This window comes from Pezoporus wallicus, unplaced genomic scaffold (assembly GCF_028554395.1).
Source record: "Pezoporus wallicus isolate ANWC-B61680 ecotype Strahan unplaced genomic scaffold, APGP_CSIRO_Pwel_v1 contig_6966, whole genome shotgun sequence".
In the NCBI taxonomy this organism is placed as follows: Eukaryota; Metazoa; Chordata; class Aves; order Psittaciformes; family Psittacidae; genus Pezoporus; species Pezoporus wallicus.
This window is the reverse complement of record NW_026639746.1, coordinates 529,049-549,359: the sequence shown is the minus strand read 5'-3', so window position 1 is coordinate 549,359 and position 20,311 is coordinate 529,049. Positions and strand designations below refer to the sequence as shown.

The 20,311-nt window shown below is 36.5% G+C and overlaps 1 protein-coding gene across 10 annotated transcripts in view; it reads left to right on the top strand.

Annotated features, from left to right (window-relative positions):
- The window catches only part of BRD1 (bromodomain containing 1), a 64,854-nt gene extending 45,155 nt beyond the window's left edge, over window positions 1–19,699 (top strand). For 6 of the 10 annotated variants that reach the window (XM_057415778.1, XM_057415783.1, XM_057415781.1 and 3 more), the window contains 5 exons: window positions 8,669–8,804; window positions 10,115–10,242; window positions 12,627–12,736; window positions 14,968–15,122; window positions 17,815–19,699. In XM_057415778.1, the coding sequence (XP_057271761.1) occupies window positions 8,669–8,804; window positions 10,115–10,242; window positions 12,627–12,736; window positions 14,968–15,122; window positions 17,815–17,998 (713 nt within the window). In that variant the 3' untranslated portion in view covers window positions 17,999–19,699. Of the gene's footprint in view, window positions 1–1,342; window positions 1,518–3,270; window positions 3,474–8,668; window positions 8,805–10,114; window positions 10,243–12,626; window positions 12,737–14,967; window positions 15,123–17,814 lie in introns of those variants that run through there. The other 4 variants (XM_057415780.1, XM_057415782.1, XR_008972957.1 and 1 more) reach the window with 4 other exon arrangements.
- The last annotated feature ends 612 nt before the right edge of the window (window positions 19,700–20,311 follow it).

Below are 20,311 nucleotides of genomic sequence, written 5' to 3'. Positions count from 1 at the left end.
CAGGTGACGTAGGGCTTATTCTGCTACGAGAAGATGAGAATAGATTATGTAGTTACATGCTTCAAGGGAGGTCCTTCGTAAAGAATAACTATGGTAGTATGTGTTCTTTTACTATATCATACATGTAGTCCAGTATTTTGGGACATCTAATAGCTTTCTTCTGTGTTTTCCTTCATAGTACCCAGACATAGTTTCTTCAGTTTGCATAGAGGAAATATGCACATTAAGAAGGTGTCCCATATGTCCCAAGAATAGGTAAAATACTTGAAAAAAGTTGCTTTTATTTTGTTGCCACCTAAACAATGTTTGTTGGTCATGCTGCCACATGGACTATCAGGCCATGCTATCCTAACCTTGCTTTCATTTTCCTTTCCTCCTTTTTGTTTCTTTTTTCTTCCTTTTCTTTTCCCTTTTCCCCTGCCTTCCAAGCTATAATAATACAGCTCTTACTCAGAAATTATTTTCTAACAGCATGTAATTGGAAAAAAATGGAGACAAAAGCAGATTCTAAGGACTAATTTTTTATTTTTTTTTCTGTTGAAGATATAAATATCTGAGTTCTGAAGGGGAAAAAAAAAAACAAAAAACAAACCAAACCCTCTCTACAGATTCATCTGATTAGCCAAGTGAAAGTCAGCCTTATTTTAACTGTGTTCAGTGCTGTCTAAAAGTAGCAAAGCCAGGCTGGTGTTTAATAGCACTTGATTATCTTCATTTGGAAACACTTCAAGCACTGGCAGGTTGACTGCATGAGCAGTGAAACATCTTGTTTTGTCTTTGCAATTCTTTTCATTGAATCCAGGAAGACAGTCTTAAGACTGTAAGCACTGTTAATTTTTGCTAGGCTGGTATGAATATTTAGTGTGATGTTACAGTCACTAAAAGGAGTCAGATCGTGCACTTCCTTAAGTACAGTGCAAGATGTCATAGAAGGAGGCTGTTCCATGGCTGTAGTAAGAACTGGATCTTTTATACTGAATTATTTGAAGTTTTCATCTCCCATACGAAACACCTCTCAGGGTATGAAGGGTCTGGAAAATTCGGTCAAAAATGCAGTTGTATTTACAGTCCTTGCTAATTCAAGGACTTGCACTTTACTGTGTTGTCCTGAATGTCATCTCAACAGTGGCAGATCTCCTTAATCTTTCTTTCTAGCTGGCAACTTCAGTTTCCATTTCTGTTCTCTGCCCTAGAATGAGGTACAAATAAGAAAACAATTTTTCTAAATAGCTGTAAAAGGCAAATGGTAAATTGTTTCCTTTTTCAGAGAGTAGGATTGATGAATATGTTTATATGAAAGAGCTATGAAGTTTACCTTTCCATCTGTTTCCTTTTCTTTCAGATACCATGCCCCGTATGTGTGTTCTCACAAATACAGGAGAACTAAGAAAAAGAAGTTAGTTCTATTTAGGAAATGGAGTAGCCTGCCTTTATAGGGCTTGCTGGGCTGCTCTGAAAGACTGCTTGGCACTAGGGTTTTGATGCAATAATAGATAATTATCATGCTTTTTCATTATGTAAGTTGAGAGCAAAAACAGTCTTTACTGATTTAAGTTTTTAATAACTCATTTTCTTTAATTTATATTAGGTTTTGATGGGTGAGAAAATAGACATCTTCAAATGAAAAATGTAAAAGTATTTTTCTAAAGGATCTTCACTGCTTGTGTCACTGCATGGTTTAGGAAAAATGTTTTGGGAAAACGGTAGTCTTTGACAAGAGAATTAGAAATAAATGGTCCTAAGTATTACTGACATTCTATAGTAATTATATTCCTTGGATCCTCAATGACACCACTGATCTGTGTGCGATGCAGGCATGTGAGTCTTGTATTTTACAATCACCTGTGTGTGGTTTACATGTCATAAATCATATAAACTAGAGCTGACTGAAGAATTCAGTTTGTAAAGCTAGTTTTTGGATTCCTCGAGTTTTGTTCTTGCACTTTTTAATGGTATTTTCTTCTATTCTGCTGTGGTAATCAGTTTTTTTTCTGTACCACTGGAACAGCTGGTGCTCTCTGGAAGAAGTTGTGGGGATTTTTTGAGAAATATTTCTGCTTGTATGCACTTTTTTTCCCTTCAGATATTTCTGGAATATTTTCAAACTCCTCCACTGGTGTTGCCTCCCACTTGTATATTTTAAAATGTCTTGAAACAGTTGTCCTGCAATACAGTGATCCTCTTTTTGGAGTGCACAGAGCAATGGACTATCCTTATCTTGTGGAAGCTGTAGCTATTTCAAGTTGATTGGTTTTCCTTTCTGTTGTACAATTCAGATTCAGGTGTTTTAATACTCTTCTCATTAGCCAGAGACACTTCTTATTCCCAGATTTTACGGACAATTAACAGTTACAGTGTGAATTCTTAGGCATTCTGTTGAAATATGTCAAGCTGACTATTTGGTGAGCCACCAGACTGTATTCAGTATGTGTTACTTCAACCAACAAAGATGAAGCTTTTCATATCTTGAAAGCTGATGCTGTTTAGTGTGTAGGTGCCACGTCGTGGGCTCACACTGTTTTCTTTGCTATCTTTTTCCATGACCACATTTTGAGCAGACTTTAAAAGCTTTATTTCCAAGGGAACTCTTCACACCAAACTTTTATGTTTTTGTGACTAACTTCCTCCTGTTTTGTCTGCGTATTGAAGACTGTTTTAAGAATTGTAAACTTGGATGTGCTCAGATATTCATCTGTGTATTCTGAAAAGGTTTGTGTCTAATATTCTTACTGCACTTCAGAATTTACTGTTGGAAGTAGACATTTATAGGGCTACGCCAAGGTTGACTTTCTAAAAGCTTTGCAGGTGCCTTTCTGTTGCTGCAGTATGCCCATTCAAACGTTTGCATATTTAAGAATGCATTTACTTCTGATTATTCATTACCTTAAAGTATTCCTTTATCCTGTCTGTACGTACCTGTATATACAAATCCTCTTAAATTAGGGTCATCCTCCTACTTACTCTTACTGGAGGGATTTTCAGATACATTTCAAAACCATGTTCTTGTTGCATATCATGCCCATGGAGGTTGTGTTCTGTACTTTCAGTGACTTGCATTTATTTTCCTATTCAAGAAAGAGGGCTGAATCAAAGTGAAACTTTTAATCGGCTTTTGCCCCTTTTAAACCTTTTCCTGAGTACTACTGTTAGAATACATGGAACACTTGTGTCGTTCTTACTGTCTCTGGACAATGCTGTAAGGATGGCTTATTGATTTGAAATCTCTGTTTCCTTTCAGAGAGACTTAATGGCTTTTTCACTGTCTTCCAGGTTCTCATATTAACTAATATCATGCTGGTATTTATCTCTTTGGATCCTAATTATTTTCTGTTATCCTCAACATGGAGTGGAATTCAATTAAATGATCATTTTGGAGCGCAGAAAGACAATTACATTTGAAGTAATTATTTTGGATCATGTTGGAGACACCAGCCATCCTTAAAACAAAACAAAAAAATATGAACACTGTTGGAGGAAGTCTTTGACATATATGAAACTATGCTCTTCATTCAATATATTGCCCCATTTCCGTAAGTTATGAAGTTATACATATTGTAGTGTATGTGACAAATTGGTCGCAGATTTTTACCAGTCCCAGTGTTCTTACTCCCAGAACTTGTTCTGTGAGAGCAAATTAGTCAAGAATGTTTGATCTACATCCTCTTCCTTTCCCCAAAAAGCAGTTTAATCTTCCTTGGAGAAGTAAAGCGTACCAAAAATGTTTCACCTATTTTTATGCATTTATGAAGTTTTAATAAATTTTATTTTTTTATATATGCATATATATATATTTTAATGAAGACTAATGTCACTGGTGCTGGGTAAGTGCAGAAGTCAGACTTGATTAGTCCTTGCTTGGGAAAATAAGCCTAAACAGTGTTATGTGAGTGCTGGTGCACTGTGTGCAGTTATTTTTGAATGCTCCCACTTTTCTAGTGGTTGAAATTATTTAGGGGTTTTCATTACTTCTCAGCTCTTCAGCTGTGGTTTTAATATGGCACTTCATCTGACATTTGGAAATACTTAGTTTTACATCAAGCCACACATAATAAAGTTTGAATTGTTTTAGAATAATTTTACACAGTTCTGCTTTATTTTTGTTTCAGCAGAACTGCAAGATACAGTTACAGTCTGCAGCGCACAGTTCTGTGTTCTGTGGCAGCATTTTATGTTTTCATGGGGCACTCTGCTTCTTGGACTGTCATGAGTTTTGTTCTTCAGTCATTTTTTTTTCCAAACTTCTGCTGTCTTTCTTCCATTTCCCGTTTCCTTTAATTCGTTGTAGGCTACAAGATTCTAACTGGCTTGGTATGTAGTCGGTGAAAGTTCTGATTGCAGTTTAAGAACAAACTGTTTCTGTTGAGAAAAAGTTGAAACTTTCCCCAGTAAATACCGTTTTCAGGGCAGTGAGAAACCTGTGAAAAGACATCAAGCTGATCGTCTTTGGTGTACTTTTTTTTCGTAAGTTTACATTGATTTGTTAGTGTTTCTTTATTTTTAAAATGGGCATGTGTGTTATGTTCCATGATTGATACGGCAGGAAACTTGCTTTGTAAATTGCAGTCTAGAGCCGAAGATTGGAAATGGCAGTAACCCTGCACTGAAGATAGATAGCAGACTTTGCTGTTTGAAATAACGAAAAAGTTTGATGTTTGGGGTTGTTTTTCGAGGGAAGTTGTTCTCAATCAGGGGTGTTGGGTATGTGTAAAAAATTCAGTACTTGGCCTAATAAAGTTTCTCTCACAATTGCAATGAAAGCTCATTAGATCTAAAAATCATGAGCTTTTGGAAAATGGATATTGCTCATAGAGGTTTGTTGCAAGTTTACCCAGGCTACTTGTCTGCAAAAACAGGATGAGTTAGTTCTAGTACAGATTTTTGTTTGACCTTAATAGTAATAACTGTTGAGACAATAAAACGCAAATTCCGTAAAGCAAATGGGAATCTTCTTTAACCTCATTTATTCTAGTAGCTACAGGAGATTTGGTGTTTCATGATTCATGGGAAGAGGTTTTTAATGATCTAAAAACCAAAAAACAGATTTCCAGTTCTAGCGTATAAATGTAGTATATTGGGGGTTTTCTTTTTTTGCACACTGGTGATAACATAAAGCACTTACATTTTTCATTGTGTGGTTGCTTGGGAGCTGCTGCATCTGTGAATAGATATGAGTGTGTTTTGCTTAAAATAAGCATTGAGATCTTTCTTTCTTAAAATAATGCCTGTTGCTTATAATTTATGAAAAGTGGACTGTATAAACTTGAGTCACGTGGATTGCATAAGCTCATGTTATTCAGGGCTTGCTGTTGACAAAAATTACTCCTGCTAATAAGCCTGCATGTTCTTTGTTTTTCATGCTTCCACAAGCAAGAGAGAGATGTGTCTGAGCAGCTCTAGATCCTTTTTTGTTTTAATATTCCTTATTTGTCAAAAAAGTTGGGTTTTTTTTAACCCCATTTATCATGGTTTAACTCTAGCTGACAACTTAAGTACCATGCAGCCACTGGCTCACTTTTCTCCCCCTGTGGGATATGAAGGAGAATCAGAAAAAGGTAAAACCTGTGGGTTGAGGTAAGAACAGTTTAATAGTTGAAATTAAGTAAAATGTAATAATAATTGTGTGAAAGGGGAGATAACAGAGAGGAATAAAACCCAAGAAAGACAAGTGATGCACAGTACAATTGTCTACCACCCATTGACTGATGCCCAGCCTGACCCCAGGTAGCTATCCATGGCTCCCAGCTAACTCTCAGCAGTTTATACACTCAGCATGATGTGCTGTGGTATGGGAAGCCCCTTTGACTACCTGGAGTCAGGTGGCCTGTCTCCTCTCCCTCCTGGCTTCTTGTGCTCCTCCTTACTGGCAGAGCATGAGAGATTCAAAAGTCTTAATTTAGGATAAGCACTACTTAGTAACAACTAAAACATCGGTGTGAAATCAACATTATTTCTATACTAAATCCAAAACATGGCACTGCAGTAGCTACTAGAAGGAAAATTAACTATCCCAGCCTAAACCAGGACACCACTGTTAGTAACCATTCTACAGACTGAAAAAAACTTTGCCTACTGTAATGTTAAAATCCTACATTAGTGAAATAATGACACTCATAAGTTATGTTTAAACTAATATAAGATTGGACTACCACTGGAGAGTAGTGTCTCCATTGCTCTAGTTGCATGTTTCTGTTGCATTGCTTGTTCCTCAACATCAGCAATCAAAGCAACCACATGGTTGCTTTTCCCAGTGCATTGCTGAAAACTAGTTCATTACCATGAATACATATTTCTTGGTACTGACATGGTGAGGACGAGAAGAAACCATTGGCAGGGGTTTGAGAGTGCCAGAATGTCCATTTCAGCAGCAGCACAGTCAAACTGATGGAACCAATCAAAATGTGAAGCTAGTCCTTAATTTTATTTACTTATTTATTTTCCTCTGAATATACATACCGAACAGTGTACATAGAGACATGTAGCTATGTCATATTTGGCATACCTATGGCTTTTTATACATCATCTTAAAAGAATGAACAGGTATTTCTACTTCCTCAGTCCTTTGGGAATGTGCACTGTGTTCTTGTTCTGGTAGCAGTAATTGTTTGATCTCTCTTTAAAACTTAATCTCTGATCTAAGTTGTTTCTGCTGATAGCTGATTTATATTATCTAAGGGCCTGAATGGAAACTTGAGTAACATGTCTCTGGCTTGTGGCAGGCTGAAAACAGAGCAGTTTCTACACCTCACTTGAAAAATAGGTCTGACAGGATATCTGAGAATAAGAAATAGTTTTTTGCAGAGACGCAGAAGGTTTCTTTTTGTATTAGCAGAATGTTTTTTCAGCTTTTCATTTCAGATGCGTTATGAAGTGTACTGCGATAGTTTGTAGGCAAATTTAAGCTTTCTCATAAAGCAAAATCTGTTCTGACAGGTCCTTCAGCATAGTCTAGGACTGAACTCCTCAATTTACGGTTATTTGTACTGGCTTGCTGAGAATGAGAACAAGATTAATCAATACCATGTAGTTTGAGGTTTGAATGCTCAAGACAATGCTAGATTTATAATTTTCTTTCTTTCATAGGAGTTACAGGAGTTACAAATATATACAGGAGTTACAAATATATACAAGAGTTACAAAATAGACAAATGTATATTTTCAGTGTCAGCTAATTGACAGTAAAAGAGAATGCTTCTCTATAAATCTTTCAGACTGTTGTATAGCTTCTCCCTTTTCTCTTAAAAATCTAATACTGTGTTCATAATCCAAATGGAAGATCTCCTAGGCATTAGTGGGAAATCCCTTGAATCACTGTATGGTAAATGCCCTGAAATATGACTAGATCATACAAAGTAACTTGCTAAGCTCAAGTTCCTTAGTTGTCAGTGTTCTTTGCAGAGGTCTTCCCAGCAAACAGACTGGAAGAATTAGAACTTAATAAAGGGAGTTCTGCCATAATTATAGTATAATGCCCTACAGAAAGACACATGAAGTTACATATGCTTGCTTGACTGTGTCTGAATGAACAATGATCATGATGACCTTTAAGACTCTGATAATAGGATATCTGGGATGGGTTGCTCTTTCTTCCAGTATTAGAAGCATGCTGCTGGTCATAGCCTTAAGTAAAAACTTTTATTTGTTGTAAGGAAACAAATGTGCTGAGAATTCATCTTAAAATTTTGTTTTCTTTGCAGTCTACAGCTTGCAGTAGCTGGTTGCAGGCTACTGCCATTGCCTTTATCCCAGTTCATTTCTCTTAATACTCTCAAGTCTGTGTTGGATTCTTCCTTTTTTTTTTTCAGTTCTGATGTCCACACCTCTTCCCCTCCTCCTTGGGAAAGTCTTCAGAATGTGATCTTAAACCTCTTAATATGTCTCTTTAACCAGATACGGAAATGGCTTAAGAACTGTACTGTTTGTGAATTAGCAAACCCAGAGCAGGATTGGTGGCAGCCCATGAAATCAGTATCTTGTAATCATAAAAGCCTTATTTTTACATTTTCATTGCAACTATGAAACTAAAATACAGTAGCCTTGGATGTACTTAAGCTTGTGCCAGGGGAAGGATAATAAAAAATAGTAATGTACATATTATTGGCTGTTAATCACAGAAAAAAAACATAATGTCAGTTTGAATTTGCAAAACTGGAAGGACTTCCCGGAAGAAGTAGATAACATCAGGAGGGAATCCGTACCACTCTTCCAGTGTTTGAAATGGATTTTCAGTATTTCTTGACTTATGGTTGTAGCATTGTATTCAAAGCAGTCTTGTCTTGACTTGGTAAATCTGACTGGTTTGTAACTTTTTTTTTTTTCTCCCTTTGGTTTTGAGGGTTTTTTCTACTCAGCTTCTGCAGCCTGTCTCAGTAGTTGGAAACATGACATACAGACACTGATGTGATATTCAATTTGGCATTTCACATATGATCTTCACTTTTTTTTAATGTTACCTATTTTCATCCTGTCTTTAAAATCTGGATTACAGGAACCTCCTATTTATAATACTGTGTTCTGAAACGAAATGTTTGGTGAATGCTTATGTTATTTCTTCACATCAAAATTCTTGAAGTACAGAACAGTAATGATGCAATGTGTGAATACAGAAAAGTTTTAGTGAAAATGGTGTGGTTTCAAGTTTGATGTAGTTTATTTTTGTGTTACACTGTAGGTCTGTCAAATGGTTTTGGAGATGGAAGTAAAGAGAGAGCATTAGATGATACTCCTGGAAGAAAAGTTGAACCTCGTCGCCGCTGTGCATCAGAATCTAGTATTTCATCTAGTAACAGTCTTTTGTGTAACTCAAGGTAAAGCTGTAAACCTGAAATACAATTTGAGACTGAAAATGCCAGTTTTCTGTACTGCTTGTGGACCCACATTGGAGGATTGCATAAATTTGAGAAAAAGGAGTACATGTCCATTTTCTCAGTTGTGTGTCAAATCAGAGACACCTTTCAGGTTTGCTGGATTCTTCTGTTGAACCCAGGGCCCTTACTGCAGATTTAGGCAGCTACACTTTATACTTGACTGTGCTTCTCTTGCTCTGTATAGATACATACACGTTTGTGCATATAGTGTCTTGTTTTACCTTCCTAATCCCAATCACTGAAAATAATGTGTTTATTTCAGTGAGGAGAGGGGAGAAGCAGTTTGCAAAGCAGAGCCTTGTACAAAGGGAATGTAAATTCAGTAGCTGTGAAACTGCAGTTTATCAGTCTCTGGTTTGGAATACTGGCTGTTTACTGCAGTGATGATAGTAGCTGTATACCAGCTATTGACTGTCTCTGTGAAGTCTGTTGGTAAAGACAGAACTGTCAAAATGGTCACCTCTGCCACCATTGAAATTTTTCTCCACACCAATGGTGATATCCGTATCTTCCAAAAGCACTCTGATCTGTGCATGAAAGGTAGTAACAATCTCTAGTCCTAGACTATGAGGATGGGACGTAACAGGAGTACAGGGTCAATCTGTTAGGCAGGGGGGCAAAGGAAGGTTTTATTCATGTGTTCAAGATTGGCATTGAATTGTTTAAGGGTGTTAGCTCACTCACGTTAAGCAGGCTTTCAGAAACAAAGACAGTTTAATATTGTATCTCTCATAAATGTGGTATTTTGAGGATTTGATCTAGTAGATTTGATTTCTGTTCAGATTCTGTGGTGCCTTAGAGAAAACTCAAGTCTGCAGATAACATTTCCTGTTTCATGTATAGACACTGCACAATTGAAAGACATGAATTTGTAGTGAAAAATGAAAGAGAAAATAGTCATGTTTCCTATATAGTGGAACTGTTTCCTCTGAGCAAAGGGAGCATGTTTTCATTTGGCCAGTATCCACTCTTAACACTGGAGAGAAAACAGCTTATCTTACTTGTGCATGTACAACCTGTACAGCAGCTGAGGTGCATTTTCATACTGTCTTTTGCTGTTAACCAGGCAGTTCTGTGCATGAAAATAATCTGGGATTGTGGCTTTTATGTTGTTTTTTGTTACATAAAATTTGTTAGCTTGCTGCTCTGATTTTACTGTGTACTGATGAATTTTAAATGCTTCTTCAAAGTCTTGAGTTATAGTGAACCATGTTAATTACCAAGTAATGATTTTAATAATACTTTTGTAGTTTCAGCCTACCAAAGTGTGGTAAAGGTAAACCTGCACTTATACGAAGGCACACACTGGAAGACCGAAGTGAATTAATATCATGCATTGAAAATGGAAACTATGCCAAAGCAGCAAGAATTGCAGCTGGTAACTATAAATAACTGTATTCTTTGTAGTATTTTATAATAATAATTCTGTCCATTTATTTGACAGATTCCAACATTCTGATTTTTGCTGGTGAAATACCTTGAGCATTCTGAAAGTGGTGTTGATAGCATTGCAGAAATTACTGGTTTCTGCTTTTGACTCTTTAAAGATTTTGAAGAGAAAATAGTACCTGATCCTTTATTATTTTTATTATTATTAAGAAGTGGCATTTAAAGTGATCAAGCTCCTTTAGTAATACAAGCAAAATTTTACCTAAAATACTGTTTGTGGTTCTCTCAATAATTTTCTTCATTGGAATGTTTGGTGTAGAGTTTAGTCTTCAGATACTGTTCTGCATAAACATGTTGGCAGACAGGTAAGACATAGTCTGCTTTGATTCAGGAAAAATTTGAAATTGGAAAGAAGCGTAAATTTCTAGTGATGTAGAGGATAGTAAGTTACCACGTTTTAGGAAATAACTACATTCTGTTGATACGTTTTCCACCTGTTTCAGTATTTTAATTGCATGATAGGATTTAAGTAGGTAGTCTCTTCCGTAAGTAGAACTGTCTTTGTGTAATGCAGTAGTCCCATGCTGAAGTTAGGCGTCGGCCTTGTAGCGTCTAGCCATGCAGCAGGCCTGTCTTTAGTTTCTGACCTTACAACTCTTCACCCCTCATGCTGGGTGTTCCTTGTTCAAGGACTCTTCTGTGTGTTTCTGGTGGTCTTGTCTGACTCTTCGTTTGCCTTAGTCTGTTCGTTTGACCCCAGATGATCAGTTTTGTTTTTCTTTCTTGTAGCTAATCTGTATTCAGCTGCTGCTTCATTACTCTCACGTTTAGGATCTTTATTATCTGCGTGGTAATCTCTTACACAGGAGTTTACCTTTTCCACTTTCTGTCCTGAGTATTCTTACATTTAGCACTTTCCACTTAGAATTCCTATACCTGTTGTTTTCAGAATTCTTGATCTCTTTTAATTCTGTTCTCAGGTACATTCTATAGCCACCTATAAGGAGGAGCAGATGATACTTAACAGCACAGGCCCATACTAGCTACTGTGAAGAAAGTTATCCCAGACAAAACTAACACATGATTATAGATCAAAAATAAATTGTAATTGAATTGATTTAGCCTATGGCTGAGAATTACCCTAGAATATATTGTGGAGAATGACTGACCTTTTTTTTGTAATCACCTAAAGCACCTTTTCCTTGCTATTTCTGCTCTTAAAAGGTCTCAAACCCCTTTTTTTCCTGTACTTTTTTTTTGTGATGTTGAGGTAGAACTTATACCTGCATGCCCCATTTCATCGTAAATAAGCATTGCCCATTTTAAATGGGAGCAGATGGGGAAGAATTGAGGAAGAAATCATATTTTGGCAAGTAGAGAGTTACTTCTATCAAGTATTGCCTTACTGCTAAAAAACCCTGCGACTGCCACCTTTGAACTGAATCTCGGTACCACATATACAAGAAGTACCATCTCATCTTTACAGCCTGTGAACTTTCAGTGCCTTCTTCCTACTTTTTCCACCCCAGTTACATCTTGATGGGATAACTCACTGTCTTCCACCAAATCTCTTGACCATATCACTTTGTGTGTAGGGGCCAATTGCAGTTCTGGATGACTGAAAGTCTTTAACCTCTCTCATGCTTCAGTCCAGTGGTGACAACAGAGAAGAAAATGGAGGATTCTGGTAGAAGCAATAAGTAATATAAACGCAGTTTTCTGTTGCCTCCTGAGAAGGAAGAAACCAGCAGCTGATTCCTTGCCACCCTGTTTGTCTTTCTGACTTTGCTGCAGGAAAGGGCTGGGCAAAGAGACAGGCCAATTAAATATAAATAAATGAATAAAAATTAAAATGCAGAATGGAACTTCTGTGTAAGAGTAGAAAGGTATACCAGGCAGGGATTGTATGTTACTAGGTGCTAGTTCTATTATGGTATCCAGCACTTTGGAAACACACCATGCAACTTGAATCTTCAGTACCATCGCGGCTTTGACAGGATTGTGGTAGTTTCAAAAAACACTGGTTGTTTGAAGTACCGTAACTTTGTTTTCTTTTGAGCTTTTTTCAAAGGGAAAGGATTATTAGAAGTTGATGAACACTGGCTTTCTGAAAATTAAGGTGGTTTAAGATAGCCTGTTTCCAGAAGTGTCTGAAAACTTAGTTATCTTTAGGCTTGGATTAAAGTATTAGTATCATCTAAAGAGATATTTTGAATGTATCTGCTTTTTATTGCTATTTTATATGTGCATGGAAAGTGGTGTTGATACTTGGATTCTAATGATCATGAGATATTGATGACAAGTGCAGAAGATTGGTCAGAGGTTTCATTCTTTAACATTTTAATATTATATTTAATTATTATTTATTCTTAGAAGTTGGGCATAGCAGTATGTGGATTTCAACTGATGCTGCAACATCTGTTCTTGAGCCTCTCAAAGTAGTATGGGCCAAATGCAGTGGATATCCCTCTTACCCAGCTCTGGTAAGTAAGCTGCTTCTCATCAGTACACTAGTGATACTGTTTCTGGTCTGGAAACACTTATGTGTGAACTTAAGCCAGTTGATAAATTCCCATTCAGGTTGAATAAAGGTAGATTGTTCTGCCCTCTTAACTGTGCATCATTTGTAAAATTATTGCAATATGAGATGTTGAGTCAATAATTACTTCCGTACCCATCATCTGAGATGCGTAATGCCTGTTGTGATTTAACCCCAGTCAGCAACTAAGCCCCACACAGGTGCTTGTTCACTCCCTCCCGTTGGGATGGTGGAGAGAATTGGAAGGGTAGAAGTGAGGAAACTCCTGTGTTGAGACAAAGACAATTTAACAGGTGAGGCGAAAGCCGTGTGCACAAGCAAAGCAAAACAAGGCGTTCATTCACCAATTCCCATGGCAGGCAGGTATTCAGCCATCTCCAGGACAGCAGGGCTCTATCACACATAATGGTTACTTGGGAAGACAAACACCATCACTCCCAATGTCCTATCCTTTCTTCTTGCTCCCCCAGCTTTATATGCTGAGCATGACATCATATGGTGTGGGATATCCTTTTGGTCAGTTGGGGTCAGCTGTCCTGGCTGCGTGTCTTCCCAGTTCCTTGTGCACCCCCAGCCTGCTCGCCGGGGGGGCTGGTGTGAGGAGCAGAAGAGGCCTTGGCTTTGTGTAGGCACTGCTCAGCAGCGACGAAAACATCCCTATGTTATTAACACTGTTTACAGCACAGATCCAAAACAAGAGACCCATACCAGCCACTATGAAGAAAATTAACTCCAGCCAAAACCAGCACGTGTGTCTTGGTAGTCTTTATTTCTGCAGTATGTATTACTGTTCTAAAGTATATACTGAATAAGCATTTGACAGACATCTTGTTGGTGGTGTTGCTATAAGATATTTTCTGTTGGAAAATGAGTATAGAAATACTCTGATTTAGCAGTTCATTAAAGAAACAGAAAGCTTGCTATCTTCGGAATAAATTGAATGATTGTATCCAGTTGTGAATGTCATGCTGGAAACTGAAAGCTATTGTGCCTGTGTTATTTTAGGAGAAATAGAGAGTTCTACTTACATTAAAGCTTGCAGAAAAGTATTGTTAAAGTGTTTGGCTTCAGGTGTTTGGAGTTACAGAAACAGTGCATACACTGGCTTGATTTTTCTAATAGGCTGGACAGTTACGACTTCTAATGTGTGATGGGAACATCAGGAAGTGCTGGGAACATCAGGAAATGTAATTGTACAGGGTCAGGTTAAAACCTGTGGAGGTGAGATTTAGAGCACTTAAGTGCTCTCAGTGGGTGACTCAAACACTCTTGGGTCATGCTGAAAATTTAATGATTTGGCTGTCACTTGAATGGTGTTAGCACTTTAGTATTAGATTTTAGTTGATCATGACTAAAGGTCTCCTTTTCTGCCTACTCCTTTGTGTCAGCACTGGTGTTTCTCTTGTGTGTGATGAGTTGATCAGGGAATTAAACGTCAGTCAAGAGAAGAAAGTTCTCCTGATTTCTACAAACTCTCCACAGTGTTAGCTTTCTGTTGATTTAATTCCCGTAATCAGTTTACCATGGTTTAAGGTTGGTGCCAGTTTGGATGACAGAAAAAAAATGGAAGTTTAGAGAGTAGGAAGTGGATGGAACAAACACGGAGTAACATAGCTCCTCTTTGGTGAAAGCTGAGCACTTAATTATGCTGTGATCTGCCTACAAAGGAGTTTTTCCATTAGCGTGATTATTAGTTCAATGTTAGTGGCATCTTCCACCCTCCTCTAACCTTTGTTTAGAAAGAATTTGTGACTATAACTCCATGTTTTGCTAAAAATGGAGTAATTAAATTGGATATGCAATATATTTGGAAATGACTTCAGATACCTTTTTTTTTGGGGGGGGGGGGTTGTCTGTCCCTTTTTTAAGGTGTTCTGCTCCATTTTTGAGTGTGGGGTTTGTACTTTGCAGAAACAGATACTTATATCTTAAGATAAGCTTGTTTCTTTAAGGTATCTGAAATTCAGACCCCCAAATTTTCTGTAGAGACAGGTTTTTCAGTTAAATATACCTGTTCAGTGTATGTCAAAAAGGTATGTGTGTAAAACAAAGCCAATTTATATGCAGTAGCTGCTCAGTTTATGATTATTTTCCCCTTAACTATTTGTAATATCTCCTTAAAATAAATGATGTAGTTAAAAAAAATCAGGAACTGTCATTTATTCTCTTTCATAGATTATTGACCCTAAGATGCCTCGTGTTGCTGGCCATCACAACGGTGTTACTATACCAGTGCCACCTCTGGATGTACTGAAAATCGGAGAACAAATGCAGACCAAATCTGATGAGAAACTATTCTTAGTGCTATTTTTTGACAATAAAAGAAGTTGGTATGTTATTGAAATGTATTGTTTGATGTAGTGACTTAAAATTTTATCCCGAAAGAATTGAGACATTATAGTTCCATGGATATATTTCCTACAGAAGTATCAACTGTAAAGGAAAAAATTCATATTTGAGTCTATTCTTTGACCAAGGTATATCGTTAATGAAAGATACCTTTTTATGGTCAGTTCGGAAGAAAATATAAGTTGTTAAATAGTCTTTTGGTTTGATACACAAGCTGTTTTCACGTACTGACCCAATAAAATTGCTTCTTTGGCTAAACAGTTTTTTTAAAGGTGAAAGTATTTTATCTGTATCAGCCCTCATCACTGCTTCCCAAATGACACCAGTTTTCCCCCCCAGTCTGCTCAAGTGCATTTTCTTTAAATTCTTAACTTCTGAAGTTCTTTATTAACACTCTCATTTGAAGTTCTTGACCCTTTTTAATTTTTTTCTTGAAACCTTTCCTTCTTCAGTTTCTTTCAGTATCAGGAATATGCTGTGTGAGGCCTGAAGGGATAATTTAGACAATAAAATATTCTTTCACTTGTGCTACCTTTTTTGTTGCTGCTGTTTCCGTTTTTGAGTGTGTGTTTGTCTGGGTTTGTTGGTTTAGGTTTTTCCCCCTCCAGATACGGAAGCTTTTCATCAACTCTCTTTTCTTCCCTTCATCAAATTATATATTTCATTCCTGTGTTCTTAATCTCTCTTCAGTCTGTTTCCACACAGATTAAGCTAGCTTTAAATCTTTTTATATCTCAGTTTTATTCTTGAATTTGTTTACAACTTCAGATGCCATCTTCCTCTTCAGCTGATGAAATGTCTAGTAATGCTGCTGTTTCCCTGACTCTCTCTGTCCCCAGTACTCTAACACCTAAATAATTTCTTGCCTGAGGTTTGCTTTTCTGTCCCCATAGGTCCTTTGGCATAATCAGTATTCTTTGGCTTATTCTTCATTTTTTTTTATTAGTACTTTTTAATGATCTTTCTTGTTCAGTTGTGCAGGATTCCATGAAATTCTTCATTCTTCTGCTTTTGTTCATGGAGATCATCCAAGTTTAGACATACTTAGTATTCTGTTTCTCATTATTCTCTTGCTGGTATCACAAGTGTAATGCATGCTCTCCCCTAGCCACTTTCTTAATGATTCCTGTGTTTGCTACTTGAGCTTGTGAGTCCTCTGCACCTTAAACCTGTCTGATTCATTGCCATATGTAGGTGGTTCTAAATCTTGCAAATACTATGCAGATCTGTCTCTAATGGATACTCAGCATAGATGGACAGGAAAGGCTAAATACTCTTCCAGCCCCTTTCACCTCCTCCCCTCCCACTACTTTTTTTTGGTAATGGTTCTTTTATTCTCATTATTTTGGCCATTTTGGCACTCATCACTCTTAACTCTTGTTCTACCTCTCCTACTCCTGAACCCACGTGTATGATTTTCATTCACTTGCAGAGTCATCTTCAGTCCACGATACCAGCTTCTATCACCTGTGGATTACCTTTTCAAATAGTCATATTTGTTTCTTTGACACGTGCATCTGAAGGATTTGCCAAGCTTTCTGTTAAAAATACCTTCTTTGAAACTTCCCTCTGATCTGTAGCAAAACTTAACAATGATTAGACTGCTGCTTACCATGCTGATGTTACTGTTATTTACTGTTCTGTCTGTATCCTTGTACTGACTCTGTTATTTTGGTTTCAGTGTGTGTGCTCAGTACAATAGGGTTGTAGTTTAGAGTGCTTTACTAAAAAATAGTATTTCAAGAGACAGTTTTATTGGGTAAAAAATAAGCAACCTTTGAAAAAATGTTTTATATCAGCCTTTACTGTCTGATTTGCGGTTAGTTTGGCTCCAAATGGACTCCCAGACTGCAGTTTTTGAACAGAAACACAGTTTACGCCATTTGCAAGGTTGCAGTTGCAGGCTACAATAACATACTTCTAATAGATACTTACTAGTTTACCTTTTTTTTTTTTTTCTTGAGTTACCTTACCTGTAACTTAAGAAAATAGAGTTAAAATAAACATTTTTATGGAAATGGAAGTAAATTTACTTCATACTTTTTGATTAAACATTTAGAAAGCTTTAACTAGAAGGAGTGCAGAGATTTTTTCATTATCACTTCTCTATGCCCAGTAATTAGTGATACTCACAGAGCTTAAACCAGGAAAGTACTCCTAATTAAATTAAAAGTTAGTAGGATTTCATGATGCAGGGTAAAAGCATACTAAGCAGAACTTCCTTGACAGTTTAGCTTTCATCATAAATCCAAATCAAGATGTCTTAAGGCAAAAAGACAAAAATTAATCATTGCAAATTCCTGGTAATAATGGAAGTGACAGAACATAATACTGTGTCAAATTAGTCTTGTGCTTTGTTCATTGTTACATCCTTCTGCCTGTACTTAAACTGCATCAGTATTTCATGCTATTTTTTTTTCAGTTCACCCTTAATAGCAATTGTTAACTATCACTGAATTGCAGTGTATTAGTTGTTTTATGGAAGAGGCTTAATATCTCGTGTTCTTAAAATACTTGAGTAAGTACTATCTTAAAAGGAATTTTATAACTTTATTGAAGATGGTAAAAGCTGATCTGTTATATGAAAAATGCAATATAGCAGCCCTGACATTTCTGGACAAACTTTTTTCTTTTACTCCATATTTAACACACTGATTTTACCTTTTCTTACAGGCAGTGGCTTCCCAAATCCAAAATGGTTCCCCTTGGAATAGATGAGACCATAGACAAGTTAAAAATGATGGAAGGACGTAACTCAAGTATACGAAAGGCAGTAAGAATTGCTTTTGATCGTGCTATGAATCACCTGAGTAGAGTCCATGGAGAACCAGTCAGTGACTTCAGTGATATTGACTAACAGATTCTATGAAGGCGTGAAACATACCACACAGACTTGAACTCTACTAATGACCCCCTTTTCTAAAAGAATGTATTGAAGATACAACCCCTTAATTGTTGGCTCAGTGGCTGAGTTCTGCAAACTTGAAATAGTTGAGTAAATCTCCTAAATCACCATTGCCATATTGATTAATGATTTTACCATGTTGTAGTTTGGAGGATTTTCCACTAAACCTGTTAAAATGTCTTGTTCATAGTGTTCATAATTGTACATAAATGTATATTCAACACTTAACTTATTCTGATTTTAGAAGTAGCTCTTTTAATTCCTTTTTTAATTTTGCTGGGAGGGAGTTGGTTTTTGTTTCTGTGCTTTTTACTTTTCTTTCTTTCTTTATGAGGTTAAGTTACCTAAGCGCCATCTTCCAGCTGAAGGTGTTTAGTGAATCTTCAAGCCTAATATCAAAATGGCATCAAATATATGTTTGCCTAAATCATATACAATATGGTGCTGCTTTGTATCATTTCTTCCTTGGTCTGTAGCTTCTGAAAAAGACTTCTGAATGTTTGTGTAAATCGTTGCTCTTTGCACAAAGTACCACATATTTAAGATTGATGTAAATTTACAATTACAAATATGTATTTTAAGAAAGGAAGTTGCATTATTTTGGAGGGTACTTTGTGAGAAAGGCATCAAAAAAAATATACTATGTACATCACTTGCAAATCACCAAAAACACTCCATTGTTGCCCAAAATAACTTGATTGTTTTTGTTTTAAACAAACCTGGCTTAAAGCCTGCAAGCACATTATTTCTTTCAAAGCCGTATCCCATTTATCTCCCATTGGTTTAATTTTGTTTATATTTGTGCCTCCCTGTGTTTTATTTATTGTAGAAAATGTATTAATTTGCTTTATAATGAAAAATAAAATTGACAAATATATTGATATGCATTTTTATACAGGCACATGAGAAGACAACTTGGTTTGGGAGAAAAATGTATTGGAAATTGTATAAAAAACTCGATGGTTTGTGTGTAATTCGGTTTTTTTGGTAACTTGTAATCTTCTGTTTCCAATGAGGGGATTTATGTAACTTTTAATTTAGAACACTTTGGTAGCAATAGAAACTTTGGATACATTTTTGTATGGTACATGTGATGTATATAGAATTAGTACTTTATTTTTATTTTTAAGAAGTAAAGCATTATGTTTGGGCAGGGGGAAGAAGGAGGGTGGGTTTCCAGAACTGCATTTTTATATTAAAAAGAAAAAAAGTCAAGATATTGATTGTTGTAGCTACTTTATTCCTACCTTCACTGAGATACTGAATTTGTAACAATGAAAATGGCAAGGTATGTTTGCAATGTGATTTATAATGACTCCATTATTTATAAATGCACTGTGTTTGAACTCTTTTGCAGTGATATCTTAAATACTGTACCAAGTTATATAATATGAAACACCAAATATAATGCATATGAATGCACGAAGTATTTATGCCCAGCTTTTTTATAAAGGATTAGCAAATACAGCAAAACCAATACTTTTTAAATCTTTTTTTAAAACTTCATTGAATAGCATACTTCATTGTTAAACCTGCTTGAATCTTTATTTTAAAGGGACAATTACTTTTTAAATAGTTTTTAATGTTTTTATTCTCTATTGTTTGTAATACCCCCTTAGAAGCTTGAAATAAAATTTCTTTCTCAACTGTTAATTTTGTCCTGAATTTAGCCCCTGAGATTTTGCTGTAGTGCCCATTTTCTTACTCCGTGACTGAGCTGGTACAGAGGCACTAGTTCAAGAACCTGATTGTTTTCTTGCTGTGGCATGCAGTATCATCCTTGATGAGCCCTCTGCATGGTAGGTATTGTAGCTAGCTGCACTACCTGAGACCAGTTCCCTATAATGGACTCCTCATAATTAGAGGATGTTGTATCAGAGATTAGTTGGATACATTTCAGAAATGATCAAGCAAATAGTCTGGACAGTAAGCACAGCTTTAGGGGAGTAGTGATGGCAGGTATCCTGTAAGGACTGTCATTGGGGCACACTTCTGTGATGGAAGCAACAGCCACCTCAGGTAGAAAAATAAAACGAGTTTTGTGGTTTGTCTGAAGTAGAATATCTATGTAATGACTTGAAGTATCTGCCAGATAACCACGCTCATCTTTGAAGGGAATAAAGCTTAATTTGTGCAATATTGAGACAGTAGAACCATTTGTCATCTGTTAGGACTGCCTGTTAAGAGTTCAAAAAAATAGCCTGCATCAGATTTTATTTCAGTCTTACTCCACCAAATATACTCAAATTTGGTGTGTGTGAAACA